At 35.1% G+C, this 18,174-nt stretch overlaps 3 protein-coding genes and 2 pseudogenes across 9 annotated transcripts; 2 read left to right on the plus strand and 3 right to left on the minus strand.

The window, feature by feature from the left end:
• Positions 1-20: 20 nt before the first annotated feature.
• LOC149515992 (CASP-like protein 4A4) lies at positions 21-1,467 on the minus strand. Its single transcript, XM_089768696.1, has 2 exons — positions 323-1,467; positions 21-172 (listed from the first exon to the last, which is right to left on the minus strand). Exons 1-2 carry the CDS (start codon positions 498-500, stop codon positions 21-23), a joined length of 330 nt encoding a protein of 109 aa, XP_089624822.1. The 5' UTR covers positions 501-1,467.
• A 154-nt stretch (positions 1,468-1,621) lies between these two features.
• LOC111290733 (bifunctional UDP-glucose 4-epimerase and UDP-xylose 4-epimerase 1-like) lies at positions 1,622-4,956 on the minus strand. Of its 2 annotated transcripts, none has more exons than XM_022882184.2 (9): positions 4,680-4,956; positions 4,409-4,458; positions 4,063-4,198; positions 3,384-3,485; positions 3,015-3,242; positions 2,718-2,799; positions 2,506-2,588; positions 2,325-2,416; positions 1,622-1,913 (listed from the first exon to the last, which is right to left on the minus strand). In XM_022882184.2, the coding sequence occupies exons 1-9, from the start codon at positions 4,833-4,835 to the stop codon at positions 1,829-1,831; spliced, it is 1,014 nt and encodes a 337-aa protein (XP_022737919.1). In that variant the 5' UTR covers positions 4,836-4,956; the 3' UTR covers positions 1,622-1,828. The 2 variants fall into 2 exon arrangements, with proteins under 2 accessions (XP_022737919.1, XP_022737918.1); XM_022882183.2 differs by having other exon boundaries at positions 4,641-4,956.
• A 1,253-nt stretch (positions 4,957-6,209) lies between these two features.
• Positions 6,210-10,279, minus strand: LOC111290732 (transcription factor MYB3R-3-like). 6 transcript variants are annotated; one of them, XM_022882182.2, is made up of 9 exons: positions 10,034-10,262; positions 9,334-9,500; positions 9,152-9,224; positions 8,787-8,844; positions 8,235-8,329; positions 8,046-8,149; positions 7,543-7,671; positions 7,027-7,354; positions 6,210-6,801 (listed from the first exon to the last, which is right to left on the minus strand). In XM_022882182.2, exons 2-9 carry the CDS (start codon positions 9,459-9,461, stop codon positions 6,430-6,432), a joined length of 1,287 nt encoding a protein of 428 aa, XP_022737917.2. In that variant the 5' UTR covers positions 9,462-9,500; positions 10,034-10,262; the 3' UTR covers positions 6,210-6,429. The 6 variants fall into 6 exon arrangements, with proteins under 6 accessions (XP_022737917.2, XP_089623880.1, XP_022737915.2 ...); XM_089767754.1 differs by adding an exon at positions 9,802-9,904 and having other exon boundaries at positions 6,210-7,354; positions 10,034-10,259; XM_022882180.2 differs by having other exon boundaries at positions 6,210-7,354; positions 9,152-9,206; positions 10,034-10,279.
• A 235-nt stretch (positions 10,280-10,514) lies between these two features.
• On the plus strand, positions 10,515-12,147 carry LOC111290422 (thaumatin-like protein pseudogene; annotated as a pseudogene).
• A 1,200-nt stretch (positions 12,148-13,347) lies between these two features.
• Positions 13,348-14,838, plus strand: LOC111289559 (thaumatin-like protein pseudogene; annotated as a pseudogene).
• The last annotated feature ends 3,336 nt before the right edge of the window (positions 14,839-18,174 follow it).

Genomic DNA, 18,174 nt, shown 5'->3' on the forward strand with positions numbered 1-18,174 from the left:
ACACCAGCTAGCCAGCAACATCACCAGATGATTCTCTTGCAAAGCTTGTAGCTAGATAAGAGAGCACAAATTGCTATAACTAGAAAAGTTGCAAAGGACGTACTGGTTGATACGATGGTTTCTTTCGAAAGTGGTGTGATTTTCCCAACATGTCGAATGAGCGGTATTGCCACTGAAACAGATGAGATGAGAAGGTAACCCACCAACGGTTACAGGGCTACCCATGAATTAGCTATCACACACGTTAACAACTACTACTGTTTAAAACGAGAGAGAGAGAGAGAGAGAGAGAGAGAGAGCGTGTTATAGTGGGGGAGTGCACTTGCCTGGTCGAGGACAAAGCTAAGGTAGTCTGAGGTAATATCTGAAATTAGAATGCCTCTTTGAGCAATGTCGCAAATGCCTTCAAACAGTTGGAAAGCTGCGTATAGGAAAGCTAAAATGGCTACAATGAAGCAATATCTACACAAAAACAATAATATTCGAGAACATGTATTCATCAGTAACTCGGTATTATGTGATAGTTGCTTTTGAGACCTATCCTGTGCTAAGCTTTCCAATTAAGGTGGTTTTAGGATAAAGATTACCGAGGTATGATGAAGAGGCAGGACATTGGAGCCCAACATCAGGTTTAGGAAGTTATTTGGAGGATGAGGCTTTGAAGGGAACAAGCAAGGCTCCTGGCAATTCCTTCTTTAAGACCGATACTGCTGTTAGATTTTAAGGTGATCTCTCAGTTTTGGTCGATGGATTTCTTAGTTGCTCAATCTTTTATTTCTCTCTCTCCGGTCTTTACTTTTTAATATTGTCAAATAATTAAGGCAAAATCATAGTTATTCTTACACCAATTCAGCGTACTCAGTGAAGCTGGGAGATCGTTGGTATTTCTTCTTTGTAGATGGGGCAGCAAGTGTTAGAGCTGAGATAAAGGAGAAGAGAAGCACCAAGAACCGAAGGAAGAGATTTGAATGATGTATGGGAGGTCTAGAACCACCTTGTAAAAGTCCCTGAGAAAGAGAAAGGTGAGGGGGTTAGAAATGGCTGCCAAAGGTGAAACACCAGCCATAATTCTAGAAGCAATCGCCAAAACATGTTCTCTTTCTTCTTTCTCTGGTTCCTTTGCCTGCTCCATTCCTTGGGCTGTTCCTCAAGCGTGCTTATTCTGAATAATATAGGAGCCCCTTCAAACTGATCATTGATTTGTTTCTTTGAGTTGACTTTTTGTGAATACGAAGATCCTTCAAAATGTAGTCGATAATTCTTGGAGTTTCAAGGAAAGTTTCCTGTTAGTAATTATTAGTTGGTTGTTTGACAAACTTGCAAGAAGGTGACGTTAGTTTCCCAAATGAGCTCGAAGTCCAATCAGGTAAAGGCCAGGAAAGTGTGGAAAGACAATCAGTGAGCTGAGCATGCTGATTTTAGAGTGCCTAGCGGGATGATAAAGCTTTTCATTAAGGTTTGTTACATAAGATTGTAGACTGATGACTGACCATATTTATAAAAAGAGAAAGCCTGAAAGGTAACTGAATGGGATTTGCTTAGGTCAACTCTTTATAGTCAAGTTAAAACCTTTTGTTTAAACTCCAGAAATGATAAAATATCACACACTCATAAAACCAAGTAAAAAGAAATGACTTAATCCATGTAACCCATCAGAATTCTGCAAGATGATCACATCAGGGATCACCTTAGTTTAAATGACATGTTGAGAAAGCAGGTTTTCTGCTCACTGTAACATGAGAGAATTATGTAATCAAGTTTTGTACATTTATTCTCCCCAGGAGAAACTTAGAAAAGGATGGGGAAGAAAATAGTGTTTAGCAAAAGCTTAAGGCTTTGACTGGTATCCCCATGGATTGTTGCTCGCCCACTTCCATTGGTCCCTGCACATCTCTGCTACACCATATTTTGCCCTGCAAAATACCAAAATCTTAACCCCAATATGACAAAAAATACATGAAAACTTCAAAATAAAAATAAATACATAAACATAATGAGCAGAAATTGGTCAACTCCCCGAGGACAGCAAAGAAATCTTAAGCTGTTCTGATAGGATTTGCTAGTGTCACCTCTAGTGAAGAATATCAATATATTACTTAAACTTAAGCCTCAAATGAATCATGTCCAATGGTAAATAAAATTGTTTCCATTAATGACCAATTGATCATTGATAGATGGATTGCTAACACAAACTGGGAGATAAGTATATATATATAGTATGTGACAAAGGATCAAACTTATAGTATAGCCGGTAGACATTTAGATTATCCATGCAATTCCAATTCAATAATAAATTAGGAAAGAGATGGGAATTACAAACATACTTCCAACCAAGTTCTTTTTGAGCTTTCTCAGTAGAAGCATAAACAGCTGTAGCATCTCCTGGCCTTCGTTGACATAGTTTAATGGGGATTTTCTGCAATATTTTTCAACAGCAGCAAATAAAACATATGAGAGAGAGAGACTGAGAAGGGGAAAGGGAAGGGGAAAAGAGAGAACATTCACTTTTCCAGAAGCTTTCTCAAAAGCAGCAACCATTTCAAGCACAGATGTACCACAGCCTGTTCCCAGGTTGTAGGCAATACAACCTAGAAGAAAAGAGGAGTTTAAAACCTATAAATTTCCCAAAAGGAACTACCAGCAATCCTTTAATATCTGTAAACAGATAAATGTAAGTTCATTGAGAAGTAAAAACTTGAATGATTTAAATTGATCACCTATATTCTCTGTGGTAAAAATCTTCCTAAGGGCAGCAATATGACCATCAGCTAAGTCCATAACATGGATGTAGTCTCGGATCTGTCAACAGAAGACCAAATTAGAAAAAAATATTTGAGTGATTATTAATAACTTTATTTTGTATGTAAAACATATTAATGAAACATGATTAGTTGATATCCAGCAGGCACATGAGATGAATTACAATGTTGACTGCACTCAACAAATGAGGACTTTTAATCCTCCAGAAAATTCTTCAATCCTCAAGAATGAATATTAGCTTTTAAAACACATACCGCACTGCCATCCTTAGTTGGATAATCATGACCATATACATTAAGTTCAGGCAATCTGCCAACCGCTACTTGCTGTATGTAAGGCATGAGATTATTTGGGATGCCCTTTGGATCTTCACCAATTTTACCACTCTCATGTGCACCAACAGGATTGAAGTACCGCAGTAAAATAATACTCCAATCTGGTTCTGCCTTCTGAATATCTCGTGCAATTTCTTCAAGGAAAAGCTGGTGAAATTTAGGGAAAGGTTTAGTCTAAAGCCAAGTTTAGAATTACAATTGCAGAGGGTTTATCAAACTTAAACACAAGGAATGTACCATAATTATGAACCAAGAAAGGAAACATTTTTAGTGCACAATGCTATTTACCTTCGTCCTTCCGTAAGGATTCATGGCCTTCAAATCAAAATCCTCAACACATGGTATTTTCTCAGGTTGGCCATAGACAGTTGCAGAGGATGAGAATACCATCTGTTTTCCCCAAAAAATAAAGAAGTATAACCTTGAATGAAGCATGAAAAAGCATGAGAAAGGTAATGAAGAATCAAAAACTTAGCTTAGGCAAGCCTAAGGCTACTTTTTATATCAAAGTAAAAGAAGGATAGGGAGGCCAATCTTGTTAACTAGCAGTTCATTTTAGCCAAAACCTGAAAATTGTAGTGGAATTGAGAGCGATACAAGAGAAACTATAACCATTTTTGGCATAAAAACATGGTCACATACATGGAAACTAAGTTTTAATCCCTGCTGTGTTATGATATATCAAAATATACAAGAACCACTCCACAAATAAATATAAACTCATCGACCAAATCCTTTGGTAATCCACATGGTTATAACTGAAACAGCACTAGTCATGAGATAAAAATGGCTTTCCTCAAAGAATAAAATTGGTAACTTGAAACATCAATAAGCAACTCATTACGGATTTCAGACAATTTTAGTGATTTATCATCTTCCTTGTATCAATTGAAAGTGCAACTATTAAATAATATAGATTAAAAGAACTCATACAGAGGACAACAAAGATTTTAAGACATTCTCATACCTTTTTACAATTATATTTGGCCATGACCTCATACAGATTGATGGTGCCAACCAAATTATTGTCAAAATAACGACGAGGGTTGCCAACACTCTCTGCAACAGCTTTAAGTCCAGCAAAGTGGATTACAGCATCAAACCTGTGGCATTTGTTAAATACAGAAGAAGTCAATTCCACAGAATTAGGCAAATAATATTCATTTTAATCCAAGATTTAAAGCATAATCTTAAAGCGAAACAAAAAAACAGGATACGATATTCACCTTGCAATAAATCCATTTACCTAGATACTAAAATTTGACAAATACAAACAATCAAAACCAGATAAGTTATATGTCCAGTTGACATACTTTGTCTTAGAGAAAAGCTTTTCCAAGTAATCCCTATTCCTCAGATCACCCTGCAACCAAACAAAAGCAAAATCTTGATCATGCTCAAAAGCAATATGTAAAAACTTTATCATAAATCTTAAAACCAGAAAAACCCAAATGTATGGTCATAATAATAATAATAAAAATAACATGGAGCAAAGCTACAAAGATTTCATTGTTGGTTGCAGCAAGAAAAAAAGGATTTTCTTACCAAATTGAAGTCAAGTTTCTGAGAGAGCTCAAGACCTACCAATTCCTTAACCCTGTGAACAGCTTCAATAACAGAATTATCAAGATTGTCTATAATTGACACTCTAAAACCTTCATTGAGAAGCTGCACCACAGTGTGGGTGCCAATGAAACCAGCTCCACCAGTAACAAGAATGGTTTTTTCTGAGGAACCCATTTGTAAAGAAGATTATAAAGAATGATTGTTTTTATGAATTTAGAATTCAGAGAAGGAGAAGGAGAATGAGAGGGAGATTGGGTTTTTAAACAATCCTTTTTCTTTTTGATTACAAGAGAATAAAAAAAGCAGTCAGTTTCGGAAGTATATAAATTAGAAGAAGACGTGTTTTAGAAAATCAAGGAAACTATCTTTTTGAAATGGGAAAGAAAAGATAAGAATTGCATAAAAGACCAATGATTCTGACAGGGTTTTACAGGGAGAGAAAATAACAGATTCTACTATATTATAATAAAGTGTTATGAAGATCTCTGGGTCACTCATAAACTCATAATTTGTGTCAGTGCATTTAATAGGACACAATTTTAGAGACGATTTAAAAATAAAACAAAAAAATGGGCACAATTTAAAATATTAACAAAAACTATAAAAATATACCAAAAAACTATTTATATATAGACACATTGAAGTACTATAGTTGGAGTATTATAGTTTATCAACAATGGTAAATCATCCCTACTTTCTCGATGATTATGAAAATAGACAATGATGATTTAATGAAATAATTTTACCATCAGATAATCCATCAATCCACTAATTGCTAATTTCAATCTCATTTTAATTTTTCTTAAGAAATCCTTATCTATATCTTACAGATTTTTTTTTTCTGTAACAAATCGGATGGGATGTTTGTAGATCATCGTACTTCTTTGACCCATCCACGTAATCATCAAGATATGTTCGTAAGGATATATTTTTTCTTGCCTAATTTGGATAGGCTGGTTGATTAGTTTGTTACCTGTGGGACCAAAGCAGTGAGAGCAACAAAGCTGTGCCTAGAAATTTATCAATGGTTCATGCATCGTTTTTATAGGGCATTCATTCTTTCATGACAGCTCTTTTGCCAGACGGTTCTGCAAGTGGCTTTAAAGCACAAATTTTCTTTGTGGATTCTATGAAATGGATCGAATTCGCAAACATCATGTTCTAAGGGAGTTGGAATTGGAAGGCTTTAGCTTTTGCGCATTTTTTTTTTTTTAACTTATTTTTTTATATTTTTTATTATTGTAGGCAAAAGCAAAGATGCTCAGCTCGTTGCTCGAAATATGATTTCATGAAGCTGAGCGAGCATATGTACCAACCAAAAGAAAAAGCTTCGATACTTGGTGCCTTTCCACATCATATTTTTTTATTTACCGTTGGTCGTTCAAGCAAAGGGCATCATCCCAAATTCCAAATGCCAATACTCGAACACTTGAATCATCCCGCCACTTCATTACCCTAAAGCAGTACTTCTCAAAGCAAAAGCAGAGAATAAAGAGAGAGATTTGATTTCCAAAAATCTACACTCATCTGTTCGTATGGCAATTCATATTGGGATGGAACAACTGGTATGAAATTTCAAAACAAACCTTCCAAAATATTTGATGATCCAGAAAAGAAATGATGGGAAAAATAGACATTTGACTCGCCATATGCTCTATACATATGTAGTTATATGCACTTGCAGAAAAAAAGTCCCCAAAACCCAAAGTATGCCCTTTCTTTAGGTTAGTATATAACAGTGGAAAATTCAAATCGAGAAAAGCATGCATTAATAAGTATCATTGATTTCTTCTTCACAATGAAAACATGAGAAACTCCTCACAGGTGAGCAGGAGGCGTCAGAAAAGTTATCATTCCAAGCCTTTTTGTAACTTCTCTTCCTTATGATAGAAGGAGTGTTTTTGAAGGTCATTGCAGAAATCCTCAATATAGATTCTGGACTACTACTGCTGGGAGAGAGACTTTCCACAAGTTTAGGTGGAGTAGAATAGCAAAATGAACTTTTTAAAGGCACATCTTGACTGTCCACAATGGGAAATATGGCACTAACCGAATCCTTCAGCTGCGATGGCTCATTATGTGACAAGCAATCACTTGAGTACACTGTATTCATCCTCTGATTTTCGCTTTGCATGTGGACCTGACCATCCTCAGAAATTTTGAAAGTTAGGGGACTCGATGGAGAATCAACTGATGTTGAGGAAAGAAGAGCATGACTATCCTGCGAACCTACTCTGCATGAAGCTAATCGAGGTTCATGTGTCTTAATGTGCTCAGCATACCTTCTTACAGATCCAACGATTGAGTCATCAATTGTAACATTAGCTTTGTCATCAAAATGCACTCTATTATTAAGTGAAGTTACCTGCTCATTTGGCACTCCTGGAGACCTATGCTTTCCTACCTTACCACAGTCTGCTTCTAATTTGATTTCTGCTTGATTAGCAATTCCAAGAACCAAATCTATCTTACATGTGCCAGCACCACAATCCACAGCAATGTTCTGATTGACAGATTTTGCTTCATAAAGAACCTGTCTCCATTCTTTGACCTTCATGAATTTTGAAGTAATTTCCTGATCACTAAAACCAGATTCTTCAATGCGGATGTCCATTGCATAAAGATGAGTTGAATACAAACCCAACTTCTTTTTTAAGGTACAGTTCCAGTGATTTTTTATCGCATTATCAGTTCTGTAAATTACCAGAAAGACATGGGTAAAGCATATTGCAAGAAATAAGAAAAATGAGTCATCAAACTTTAAATGTGCATGTTTGATATGCATATGACATTAACGATAAGCATATGTAGCAATTATTCTTGTATTGTTTTATTGTTTATTAACAATTTTGTAAGCAACTAAATTTTGATCAATTCATACCTCCCAGGTAGAAGCTTTGCTATTTTGGTCCACTTGTTCCCATATATTTGGTGATAATATGTAAGAATGGCCTCCTCTTTTTCTGTCCAGGAATCTTTTCTTATGGTTGGGTCCAAATGATTGTACCACCTGAAAAAGTAAATTATTTGTTGCATAAATCTGATTCACAGTATCACACACTGCCTAGGCTCCTGGTTAACCAAAAATAGCTAATTGCAAATATGTAGGCCAGTTATAAATTCTATCCATTTATCTGCTTTAAAGTCTGAATTGTAAACAGATCAGGGCTCTTCCTCCTTTTCCCTTCCAATCATAGAAGATAGGAAAGTAAAAAAGCCTAATAACAATAAAGGAGGACCCTCTAGGTAGAAATAAGTTCACAAGATCATAATTCCCTTAATAAAAAAAGATGGCTAAATTCAAAGGATATAAAATCTATCCATCCAAGCAAAATAAATAAATAAATAAATTGGCCATTGCTAGTCAGAATTTAATGCACTGACCTTTCACGGCATTGCTTGCCTATACGTCCTCCCAAGTACTTTGCAATGACAGACCATCTCTTACAACCATACTTTTTAACTAACATCGTAATATGATCATCCTCCTGAATGTAAAAACAACATCCCACAGTCACGTATGAATGATATTAGAAAGACAAAGTGCACAAAAACATGCTCTTTCAATTCTACCTCCTTTGTCCAAGGTCCTTTTAAAATTCCAGGATTCAGCACCTTCTGCCAGCGATGCAAGCACTGGATATCTGTTCTTCCAGGGAGAAATTCAGCTGTACACAATAAACATTAACTAAATTTCAGAATTGCAATGTAAAAAATCTGCATTTAACTTCTTTCCAAGCACTAAAGAACACATAGAGAAAATCATCATCTTAAGAATTCTGCACTCTTACACTTCAGAAAATTATTCAGAACAGAAAATTAGTAACCAAATTAAGATGTGTTCACCAGTGTAGCCAATGGCAATTAGTGAGAAACAATGAAGTGAACAGTAAGCTCTCAAGATTGACGATTAACTTAAACAGCAATTGTAAAACTGGGAAAGTCAAAGCTCTAAAGTAGCTGTAAAAACATTTTTCAAGCCTGTCAAAGCTGGGACTTAAGAGAATCCTCCATAGACAGGAAAATAAAAAAAATAAAATAAAAGAGGGGTTTCATAATTCATATGAGTAACTATACAATCACAAGTACAGAAATTAAAGCATTAGGTGAAAATTTCATACCCACCTATTTTCTTCCAATTCCTTGCATTGCATTTTTTCACAGCTTCAGTCAAAAGATGATCCTGTGCATCCATAATCATGCGCTTAGAAATGTTAGGAAACATCAATGAGTACAAAATCTGGCTCACAAGAAAGAGATAAAGCCTTAAACCAACTAAACATATGAGTGTGTTCATCCTTATAATTTTATTCTCTAATGTTAGTTAATTTTCTTATTTTGAAATGAAATTGTTCTGCGCAACGGAGAATTTTAGGGTCTTTGATTGAGTTCAAAGTGTTCAAAAGCTGTAGCAAGTTCTAGCCTTCTAGCTAAGTCATTAAGCATGTAACTATAAAACACAACCAAAATATCAGCCTCTAGTGACTAACCTCTTCCTCGGTCCACCCTCCTTTCCTGGAATGTCTACTTGGACCAGTTACCCTTCTGCAACAGCAATACAAGCTTACATGAAAATGACAAGTTTTTCCAAATTGGTTAATAACGTTTTACACAAGCAATTTCATGGGACATTTCCAATTTATATCAAGAAATTGAAGCCAGAGATACACACCCTTGAAGAGAAGCTGATCTTGTAGTAGTATCAAAACTGCTGTCAAAACATGAAGAAGGTGAAGCAGATCTAACTTCTTCTGCTAAACATTCATGGTACTCTTCTTTCTCCTTCTTCACTTCCACCATGATCTTCTCAACTGTCAAGTTTTAACAGGTCCAAAAGCCCTAAAAGAAACACACACAAGTTGCCATTTAATCAAGGTTTCAGCATCAAATTTCCTCTTCACCTTTATGCATTTAATTAGCAGCAAAAAAATCGTCCTCAGGGCACATGAAAACTCACAACACCAAATTTATGTTTTGACTATCACAATAAACGTTACCCTAAAACCTAAAAAAAAAAAAGGAAAAATTGTGAACTTTCTGTTTGTTTCACAGAAAACAGAGTAAAAGAAAAGATAATGAGTTGTTGAGCCATCTACAAGCACGATTAAAATGAATAAAGAACAAGAAAACATCTTCATACATCAAAAAGTTTTGAAAACACATATTTCAGTTCCGTGGCAGTCAACAAAATTTCCCATGTTTTCCTACGGTTTCCTAGCCAGCCAAACAGAGCAGCAAGAACTCTACATAACAAAATAAAAATCAAACTAAAGGAACCCGAAGTTACCTTAAAACAGAATTAAACAAAGAAACCTCAAATACACAAAAAAAAAAAAAAAACTTCTAGGGTTTTCGAGAACTCAAAGCCTTACCTGAAACTTTGCCGCGGATAGCTTTAACCGCCAAAAGAACCAAATAAAAAAAAATAAAAAAGCTACGATTTTTCTTATGCACAGAAGAATATGTTGTTGGGTAACGGTAAATATAAAGATTTTGGCAGAAATTTAGCTCTCTTTTTTTCCTTTTTTTTTTTTTTTTGCCTTTTCTTTTTTCGGGGAGATTGATGAAATGAAAGTAAAGTAGCGGGAAACTAAGAATGTGTTTTTCAAGAGCTTCTTGTAACGGACTTTAATTGCGGTCCTGTCTTCTTCGAGAAGCGAAAGATAGAGAAGCTAGCGTTGGAAGTTTGACAAATGATTCATTAACGGCGTTTTGGTTTCTTTCCACGTTTATTAACGGAAACCGTTGTAGTGCTTTTCCAAGAATGCCCTCTCAGATTTCATTGAGCCAAGCCCGTTCAACTTAAGTCCAGCCTAAAATTTTATGCACCTTTCAATTTTTGGGCCAGTTTGCACTTGAAGCCCAAAATTTGTTATTATTTGGTTTAATGGGCAATTTGTTTTGGTATGGTTATTAAACCTAAATTTAGTATTCTTGAACCCACGGAAAGCACCCGCTAATGCTTGAGGACTTGGAAAGTTATGATGTGTACAAATGAATGGTGGAGCAAACCAAGCTGATTCGTAACCCAATGATAAATTCTACAACCATGGCAGGGATACTCTTTTTTATGAATCCAATTGCAATTATTCTTATTCTCTTTTCTGTTAATCCGTTCCTTGTGCAAGTTCAAGACAATGACGTGAAAATTGTGAAACAGGCCCTCTTGTTAAAAAATTTTGAGACCTCCCCTAAACTTAAGATCACTGTTCCACAAAATCCGAAAATTGAAACTTCCCTTTATTTTTTTATTGTTAAGTTTTTTTTTTTTTTCTAATTTTCTTAGTCTATCCTGATGATTCTTGACCCTTCATACAAGAAGATATTAAGTATATAAATTCTTTAAAATCCATAACCTTCAAGCGTTAATAGAAACTCATGAATCATACCAACTAATCTAAACATCTAATATCTGACAATTTTCTTTTGCGAAAACTTTATAAATCTAATAATTGTTTGTCATAAATTCCATACAATTTAGATCTGAAAATCAAAACTTGAGCCTATATCTCTTGCATTCCGAATATGATGAGCTTGAAAAACATTTCAATATATTGTTTTGTTTGCGTTGCAGCTCTCTACATCACATTATCCCATGCAGCCACTTTCAATATCAGACACAACTGCCCATAGACGGTTTAATTGGGCTACAGCAGAACCTGGAGGCGGCAGGTAGCTGGACCATGGCCAAGCCTGGGACCTCAATGTAAGCTCTGGAACAGGAGGAGCCCGTATCTGGGCTCGAACCAATTGTGAATTTGATGAAGCAGGACAAGGCAAATGCCAGACAGGTGACTGTGGAGGGCTCCTCCGATGCCAAGGCTATGGTTTACCCCAAACACACCCTGGTTGAATGGAAATTAAAGCAGTTCAGTGGCATAGATTTCTTTGATATCTCTCTTGTCGATGGATTCAATGTTCCCAGGGAATTTTGTCCAACTTCTTGTGGGTGCACTAGAGGAATCCAATGCACTTCAGAACTTGTAGGCAGTGCCCTAATGAACTTCAGGCCCCCGGTAGGTGCAATAGTCCTTCTACTGTGTTCAAAACTGATCAATATTGTTGCAATTCTGGGGGCTGTGGTCCTACAACTTACCCTAGTTTTTTCAAGGAAAGGTGCCCCGATGCTCACAGTTACCGTAAAGATGATGAAACAAGCACATTTATTTTTTCTGATGGGACTGACTGCAAAGTAGTATTCTGTCCTTGAAGATGTTTTGGCTTCTGAGGACTGCTATATATGTACCAATAGGAGAGCAGCGAACTCGTAGATTAATTTATTTTGTTGGTTAATTTAGACTGATTGTATGTGGCAGCAGGATTATAATTTTTTTCTTGTATCAATAATCCGTATTTGTTTGATAATATTGTTTATGTACGAGTCAAATAATGCTTTATATTGTAATCTATCCTTCAATTATCTTAATTTTTGAAGATATTCATCCTTAATTAATTTGATCACTTGCAACAAAAATGAGACTATGATTCCAAATTGTCACTTTGATCCCAATGGAAAGAAAGACCTAACTGGCTGCAAAGTTTTTATTTTTGCTGCAATAGAACAAGGTTGGAGAGAAAATATGAAAATTTTTATTTCTTATATTCTTACAAAACTATAGTCTACAGCCAATGATCTCTCTTTCTAAGAAATTTCTTCTTCTTTTGGGTTTTTGTGTTTATTTTTTAAATACTAATAGAAATTGTTAGATATTTTGACTTCATGAATCTCAGGTCTGGTCTTCGTCTACCTTACTCATAAATTGCATTCCACAAAATAAAGGTTCTTCCAAAATTAAACATTTACTTTTCCTCTTTCTCATTATGTGATTTTTTAAGTTAATTCTTAAAGTTTTTGGTGGATCCTTTTTAATTTGTGATTAAATAATTGTAAAAAAAAAAAGAATTTAAATTCATATGATTGGTACTCTACTCAAAAGGGTTTGTGATCCAAAATAATTCTATCCCCTTCATTCATTAATCTTTGGCGGTATTTATTCCACTGAATAATATACTTGAACGTGACACTAACTTTGATTAATTTTGACCCAAGATAAACAAAAGAAAAATTACTAACTTTCTAAATATATATATTTTTTTTATTACATCAAGAGAATAAAATTTTAGTATAAATAAAAAGAAATGTAAAAAAAAATATTCTCTCAAACAGTCATTAAATCAAAAGCTTGAAAATAAATATATTAAATTTTAATGTTTTAAAAAATATATTTATATTAGATTGATGCAAATCAAAATCAATTAAATATAAATTATTTCATTATTTTTATTTTTATTAAAAACTTTTATAAAATTTATTTAATAAAAAATAAAATTAAAAATTAAAAAATTAAAAGGGTGGAGGAGATGGTTGTCACGTAGACACTCCACTTTCTTCAATTTTTTATAAAATTAATATTATAGATAGATTTATGGATATTAATCGAACGTCTTCTTGCCTACCCGCCTAGGCTTGTAGTTGCCGATTGGTAAATCATATCCCACGAAACAAAATCCAATACGTTTCCTCCAATATGGATTTTTACATTTCCTCGCCAATTGCGTGATAGATATTTTTTAAGTTAAGGATGTAAATTTTTTGCTTCTCTAGATGCTCTACTTAAATTCTACATAGATATTGGCCATTCCTAGACCTACCGAATAATTAATTACAACAACGCCGTCTCAAGTAGGAAAAAAGTATGTTATTTCCAAGGCACGAATTTTCGGCAAATATTTGATTTACATTCACAGATACACTTCCAGACGCACCAGCCGGAAGCCCCTACTCTTTATAAATCCACCGTTTCCCTCACAAACTCGATACAATACAAGCTAATTATCAAAATTCCAAAAGTACTTCTTCGCCTTTGTTGCAAAAATGAAATTGAAAAGCCTCTCTCTGTTTTCCTTTTGTTTAATTGCAGCTCTCTGCTTCACGGTGGCCAATGCTGTCACTTTTAACATTCGAAACGACTGCCCCTATACGGTCTGGGCAGCTGCCGTGCCCGCTGGTGGTGGCAGGCGGCTGAACAGCGGTGATGTCTGAAACCTAAATGTAAACTCTGGTACCACAGGAGCTCGTATCTGGGCTCGAACCAATTGCCAATTTGATGGAGCCGGGCGTGGCCGATGCCAAACCGGTGACTGTGGGGGGCTCCTGCAGTGCCAAGCTTATGGTACACCCCCAAACACCCTGGCTGAATTCGCACTAAACCAGTTCAATAACTTGGATTTCTTCGATATCTCCCTAGTTGATGGATTTAACGTTCCTATGGAATTTAGTCCAACTTCTGGGGGGTGCACCAGGGGCATTAGATGCACAGCAGATATCATAGGACAGTGCCCTAATGAGTTGAAAGCCCCAGGAGGGTGCAATAATCCTTGCACCGTTTTCAAGACTAATGAATACTGTTGCAATTCTGGGACCTGTGGTTCTACGGATTTCTCCAGGTTCTTCAAGACAAGGTGCCATGATGCTTATAGTTACCCTAAAGATGATCAAACCAGCACATTTACTTGCCCTGGTGGGACTAATTACAGGGTCGTCTTCTGCCCTTGAACTTACATATATATATATATATATATATATATATATATATATGCTAGTATTGGTCATACGTATATGATAGAGTGAAGTAAGCTTCACAAGCTCGTAAGTTCATGGAATGTTATGCTAGCTAGGGTGAAGTTGTAATAAAACTTCATATGAGGTTTATGAAATGGTGAAGTTGTAATAAAACTTCATATGAGGTTTATGAAATGAACGTTTTATAAGCATTATATATATATATATATATATGCTAGTATTGGTCATACGTATATGATAGAGTGAAGTAAGCTTCACAAGCTCGTAAGTTCATGGAATGTTATGCTAGCTAGGGTGAAGTTGTAATAAAACTTCATATGAGGTTTATGAAATGGTGAAGTTGTAATAAAACTTCATATGAGGTTTATGAAATGAACGTTTTATAAGCATTATATATATATATATATATATATATATATATGCTAGTATTGGTCATACGTATATGATAGAGTGAAGTAAGCTTCACAAGCTCGTAAGTTCATGGAATGTTATGCTAGCTAGGGTGAAGTTGTAATAAAACTTCATATGAGGTTTATGAAATGGTGAAGTTGTAATAAAACTTCATATGAGGTTTATGAAATGAACGTTTTATAAGCATTATATATATATATATATATATATATATACACTCACTCTAAAAGATTTGCTGGTATAGTCAATACTCAATTAGTAGTATATTAAAAGACAAAAACATTGCAAGTTTCTTACACTAATTGTTAGGCCTTACTCCATTGGTTGGAGTAGAATGAAAAAGCAACTAGATGATCTCAAAGTGTAAACTTGGGATTAAACCTTTCAACTTCAATTGTCACTCTTCCCGCTTGCAAGTTGCAACTAATTGTTCATTTGGCCGTTCGGTTAGCTAGTAGACTCTCTAGACGATGGACAGCATGCGCTTGACTTCTCTCAAGTCGGCAAAAGCAGAAACTAAAAGATAAATAACGAAAAATTAAAAAAAAAGTAACGGCAAGACCCATTGATACCAGGAGCAAAATCCTTCGCACCTATGCCTCTAGATGGCTCCACCTCTGAGTTCGGTATGGTAAGAGACCTTATAGAGGTGAAGTGAGGTAAATGGGACGGGAAATTATCACAATTGTTCACAGCAGCTATGGTGAAGGACATATTGACAATACCACTGAGTGGGATTGAAGTCCAAGACGTGCTAGTCTGGCATTTCAACAAGGACGGTGTGTACAGTGCTAAAAGAGGATACCACCTCCGGAGATCAAATGAGCAGTCACTGCAGGGATCTCAGGAAGAAAATGGGGACGGAGTCTGGGGAAGGGAGATACAGGTGTGGAACAAAATATGGCGGGTAGACCTCCCAAGCAAGTTAAAGGTGTTCGGTTAGAGATTATGTAATGAAATCCTCCCACCAAACAAAACCTGCAAAGAAGAAGGATTTTAGCACAGGCGATGTGTCAGAGATGTAACACAGGGGAGAAACTGTGATTCATGCGATAGCCGAATGTCCGAGAGCAGTAGAAGTATGGCGGGAAGCCGGACTGACTGACCAAAACGGTGACAACATGAACAGAAGATCGAACAATGGTTGAGGAGACTTACCAAGGACTTTGAAGAAGACATGCTGGAGAAAGTCCTAACGGTTTCTTGGGCGATATGAACAAGTAGCAATGACCATGTTAAGAACCAAGTAGAACGCAGCAGTAAACATACCGCCAGATATGCTATTCAATACAGGGAAGAGTATAAAAGAGCACAAGAAAGACCTGAAAGCTTGACAACTAATTCCCTAGGCTAGTGGAAGGCACCAATTGAAGGTAAGGTCAAGATAAACTTTGATGGGGCATTGGAAGTACAGAACGGAAGTGGGGGGGGGGGGGGGGGGTATAGGAGCAGTGCCAAGAGACTCAGCCGGAGTTGTTCGTGGAGAAATGTGCAAGAAGTTTCAAAGTATATGTGATCCCACAACAATCGAAGCTTTGGCAATGGTGGAAGCAGCAAAGCTTGCAGCAGAAATGGGCTTTCATCAGATTTAAGTGGAGGGCGACGCAAGGGAAATCGTACACCAAATAAAGAGGAAGCACTGAGACCTGTCCTAGGTAATCTCATGGAGGAGGGTAGGTTGCAGGAGTTCACATCATGGGAGCGTTTATATGTTAAACAGAGAAGGAAACAGGGCGTCCCATTGCATGGCAAAGATGACCAAGGGAGGAGAGGACACGAGGTTTTGGGTAGAAAATTTCTCTGAGTTCATTACTTGTAATATGTGAACAATATAGAACTGGAAGTTAAGTAATGAAGTTTTATTTAATATAAAAAAAAAGGTGAAAATGCCATAATTTTTACAAATAAAACAGAGAGTTCACATGATTTTGTTATACTGGAATATCTCGTTAAATTCCACCACTTGTACTTTTATCCAGATTTTCAGTTACCGTGCAGACTAAAAAAACTGAGAAAAATGTTACTAAGACCGCAATTAACGGGACAGAACGAAATTTAAAGCAGTCAATGGAGTGGTCATCAGCACAACGTTATCTCTTTAGGCACTTGTATATAATTTAATACATTAAAACATAACATCAAAGTCTAATTTTGATTTTTCTATTATCTTAATCATATGATTTTGGTCCATTTGTCCTAAATTTAATGAATTTAATCCTATATTTTTAAAGATAAAGAATAACAATGTTAAAAATTTTCTATTAAATTGATTATATGAAATTTTTGTTGATAAAGTAGCATGTTAATCTGAAATTTTTTTATCAGCACATGACATATATTAGCAAGGAAGAACTTTATTTTTAATAAAAATATAAAAACCTTTTTAAAAATTTTTAAAAAATAGTACACTGCACAGAACCCTCTTTTTAGCTAGGCATTCATGGACAGTTTCCATACGGACTACCTAACAAGTATGAATCTAATTCTTGACGTGACTTGGGATCAAGCCAAATTCTATTAACATCATCACCACCTTTCAATGTTTCCAACAAAATTCTATCACGTAAACCTGTAAATCATCAACAGCAATGCCACCTCCTCCCCTCTTCTACATAAATCTCCGCAGGGTGAATAAATGATCGATTCAAAAATCATTTATCGATAACTCTAATAAATATATAAAAAGTTATGAAATATCTCTTAAAGAGCATTACAACTAAAAAATTCATCAACTTGAAAGACTTGGTTTTCGGTTATGATGGCAATCACAAATTCTTTACCAAAAAAAAAAATTAAATACTTAAATCTAATTCTTCATTTATTAAAGAAATAATTAGAAAAAACAATGACATAAATTTAATTTTACAACAAAATACTAAAAAAATTAAAAAAACCTCAAAATAAAATTTCTTTAAAAGAGACACAAAAGTAAGCAAATCAAAAACCTTTTCATATTGTTCAGCTAACAAGGAATCAACTTGATGAAAGGACCATATTGGTCCTTACAATGCCTGTTGCTCTCTTTGGCCCACCCACCTTTATTCATTTGTCGTGCCCCTTTCTACCTTGATATGCAACAAATTAATTTAATTGATTGAAAAAGTAAAACATGCAAAATCAAGGGAAAAACTCAAAAATAGTAAAAAATATTTTAGACAATCTTACCATTTAAACCCATATTCTTCTTGATTTCACATAATAATCTCTTAAAAAAAGCTTTTTAGATTTTATAATTATTTTCATTTTTCAATAGAATAAAAACCATTCCATTAATTATATCCTTTTGCTTTTTTTTTTTTTAAATATGGAAAATGATAAGATAATTTGAACTAAAAGAGAAAGGTTATCGATTGAAGGAGAAAGAGATGATGCAAAAATAATTGATGAAATGAAAGAGAAAAGGTAATGTGAAGTATGAGAAAAAAGGGAAGTTTATTGATCAAAAGAGAAAAAGAATGAGATAGGTTAAACAAGATAAAATAGAGTAGGCAATGTTATTGATTAATTTGAGTTTTATAA

The sequence above is a fragment of the Durio zibethinus genome, chromosome 11 (genome assembly GCF_047325235.1).
Source record: "Durio zibethinus cultivar Kanyao isolate XHJ-2024 chromosome 11, ASM4732523v1, whole genome shotgun sequence".
Taxonomy (NCBI): Eukaryota; Viridiplantae; Streptophyta; class Magnoliopsida; order Malvales; family Malvaceae; genus Durio; species Durio zibethinus.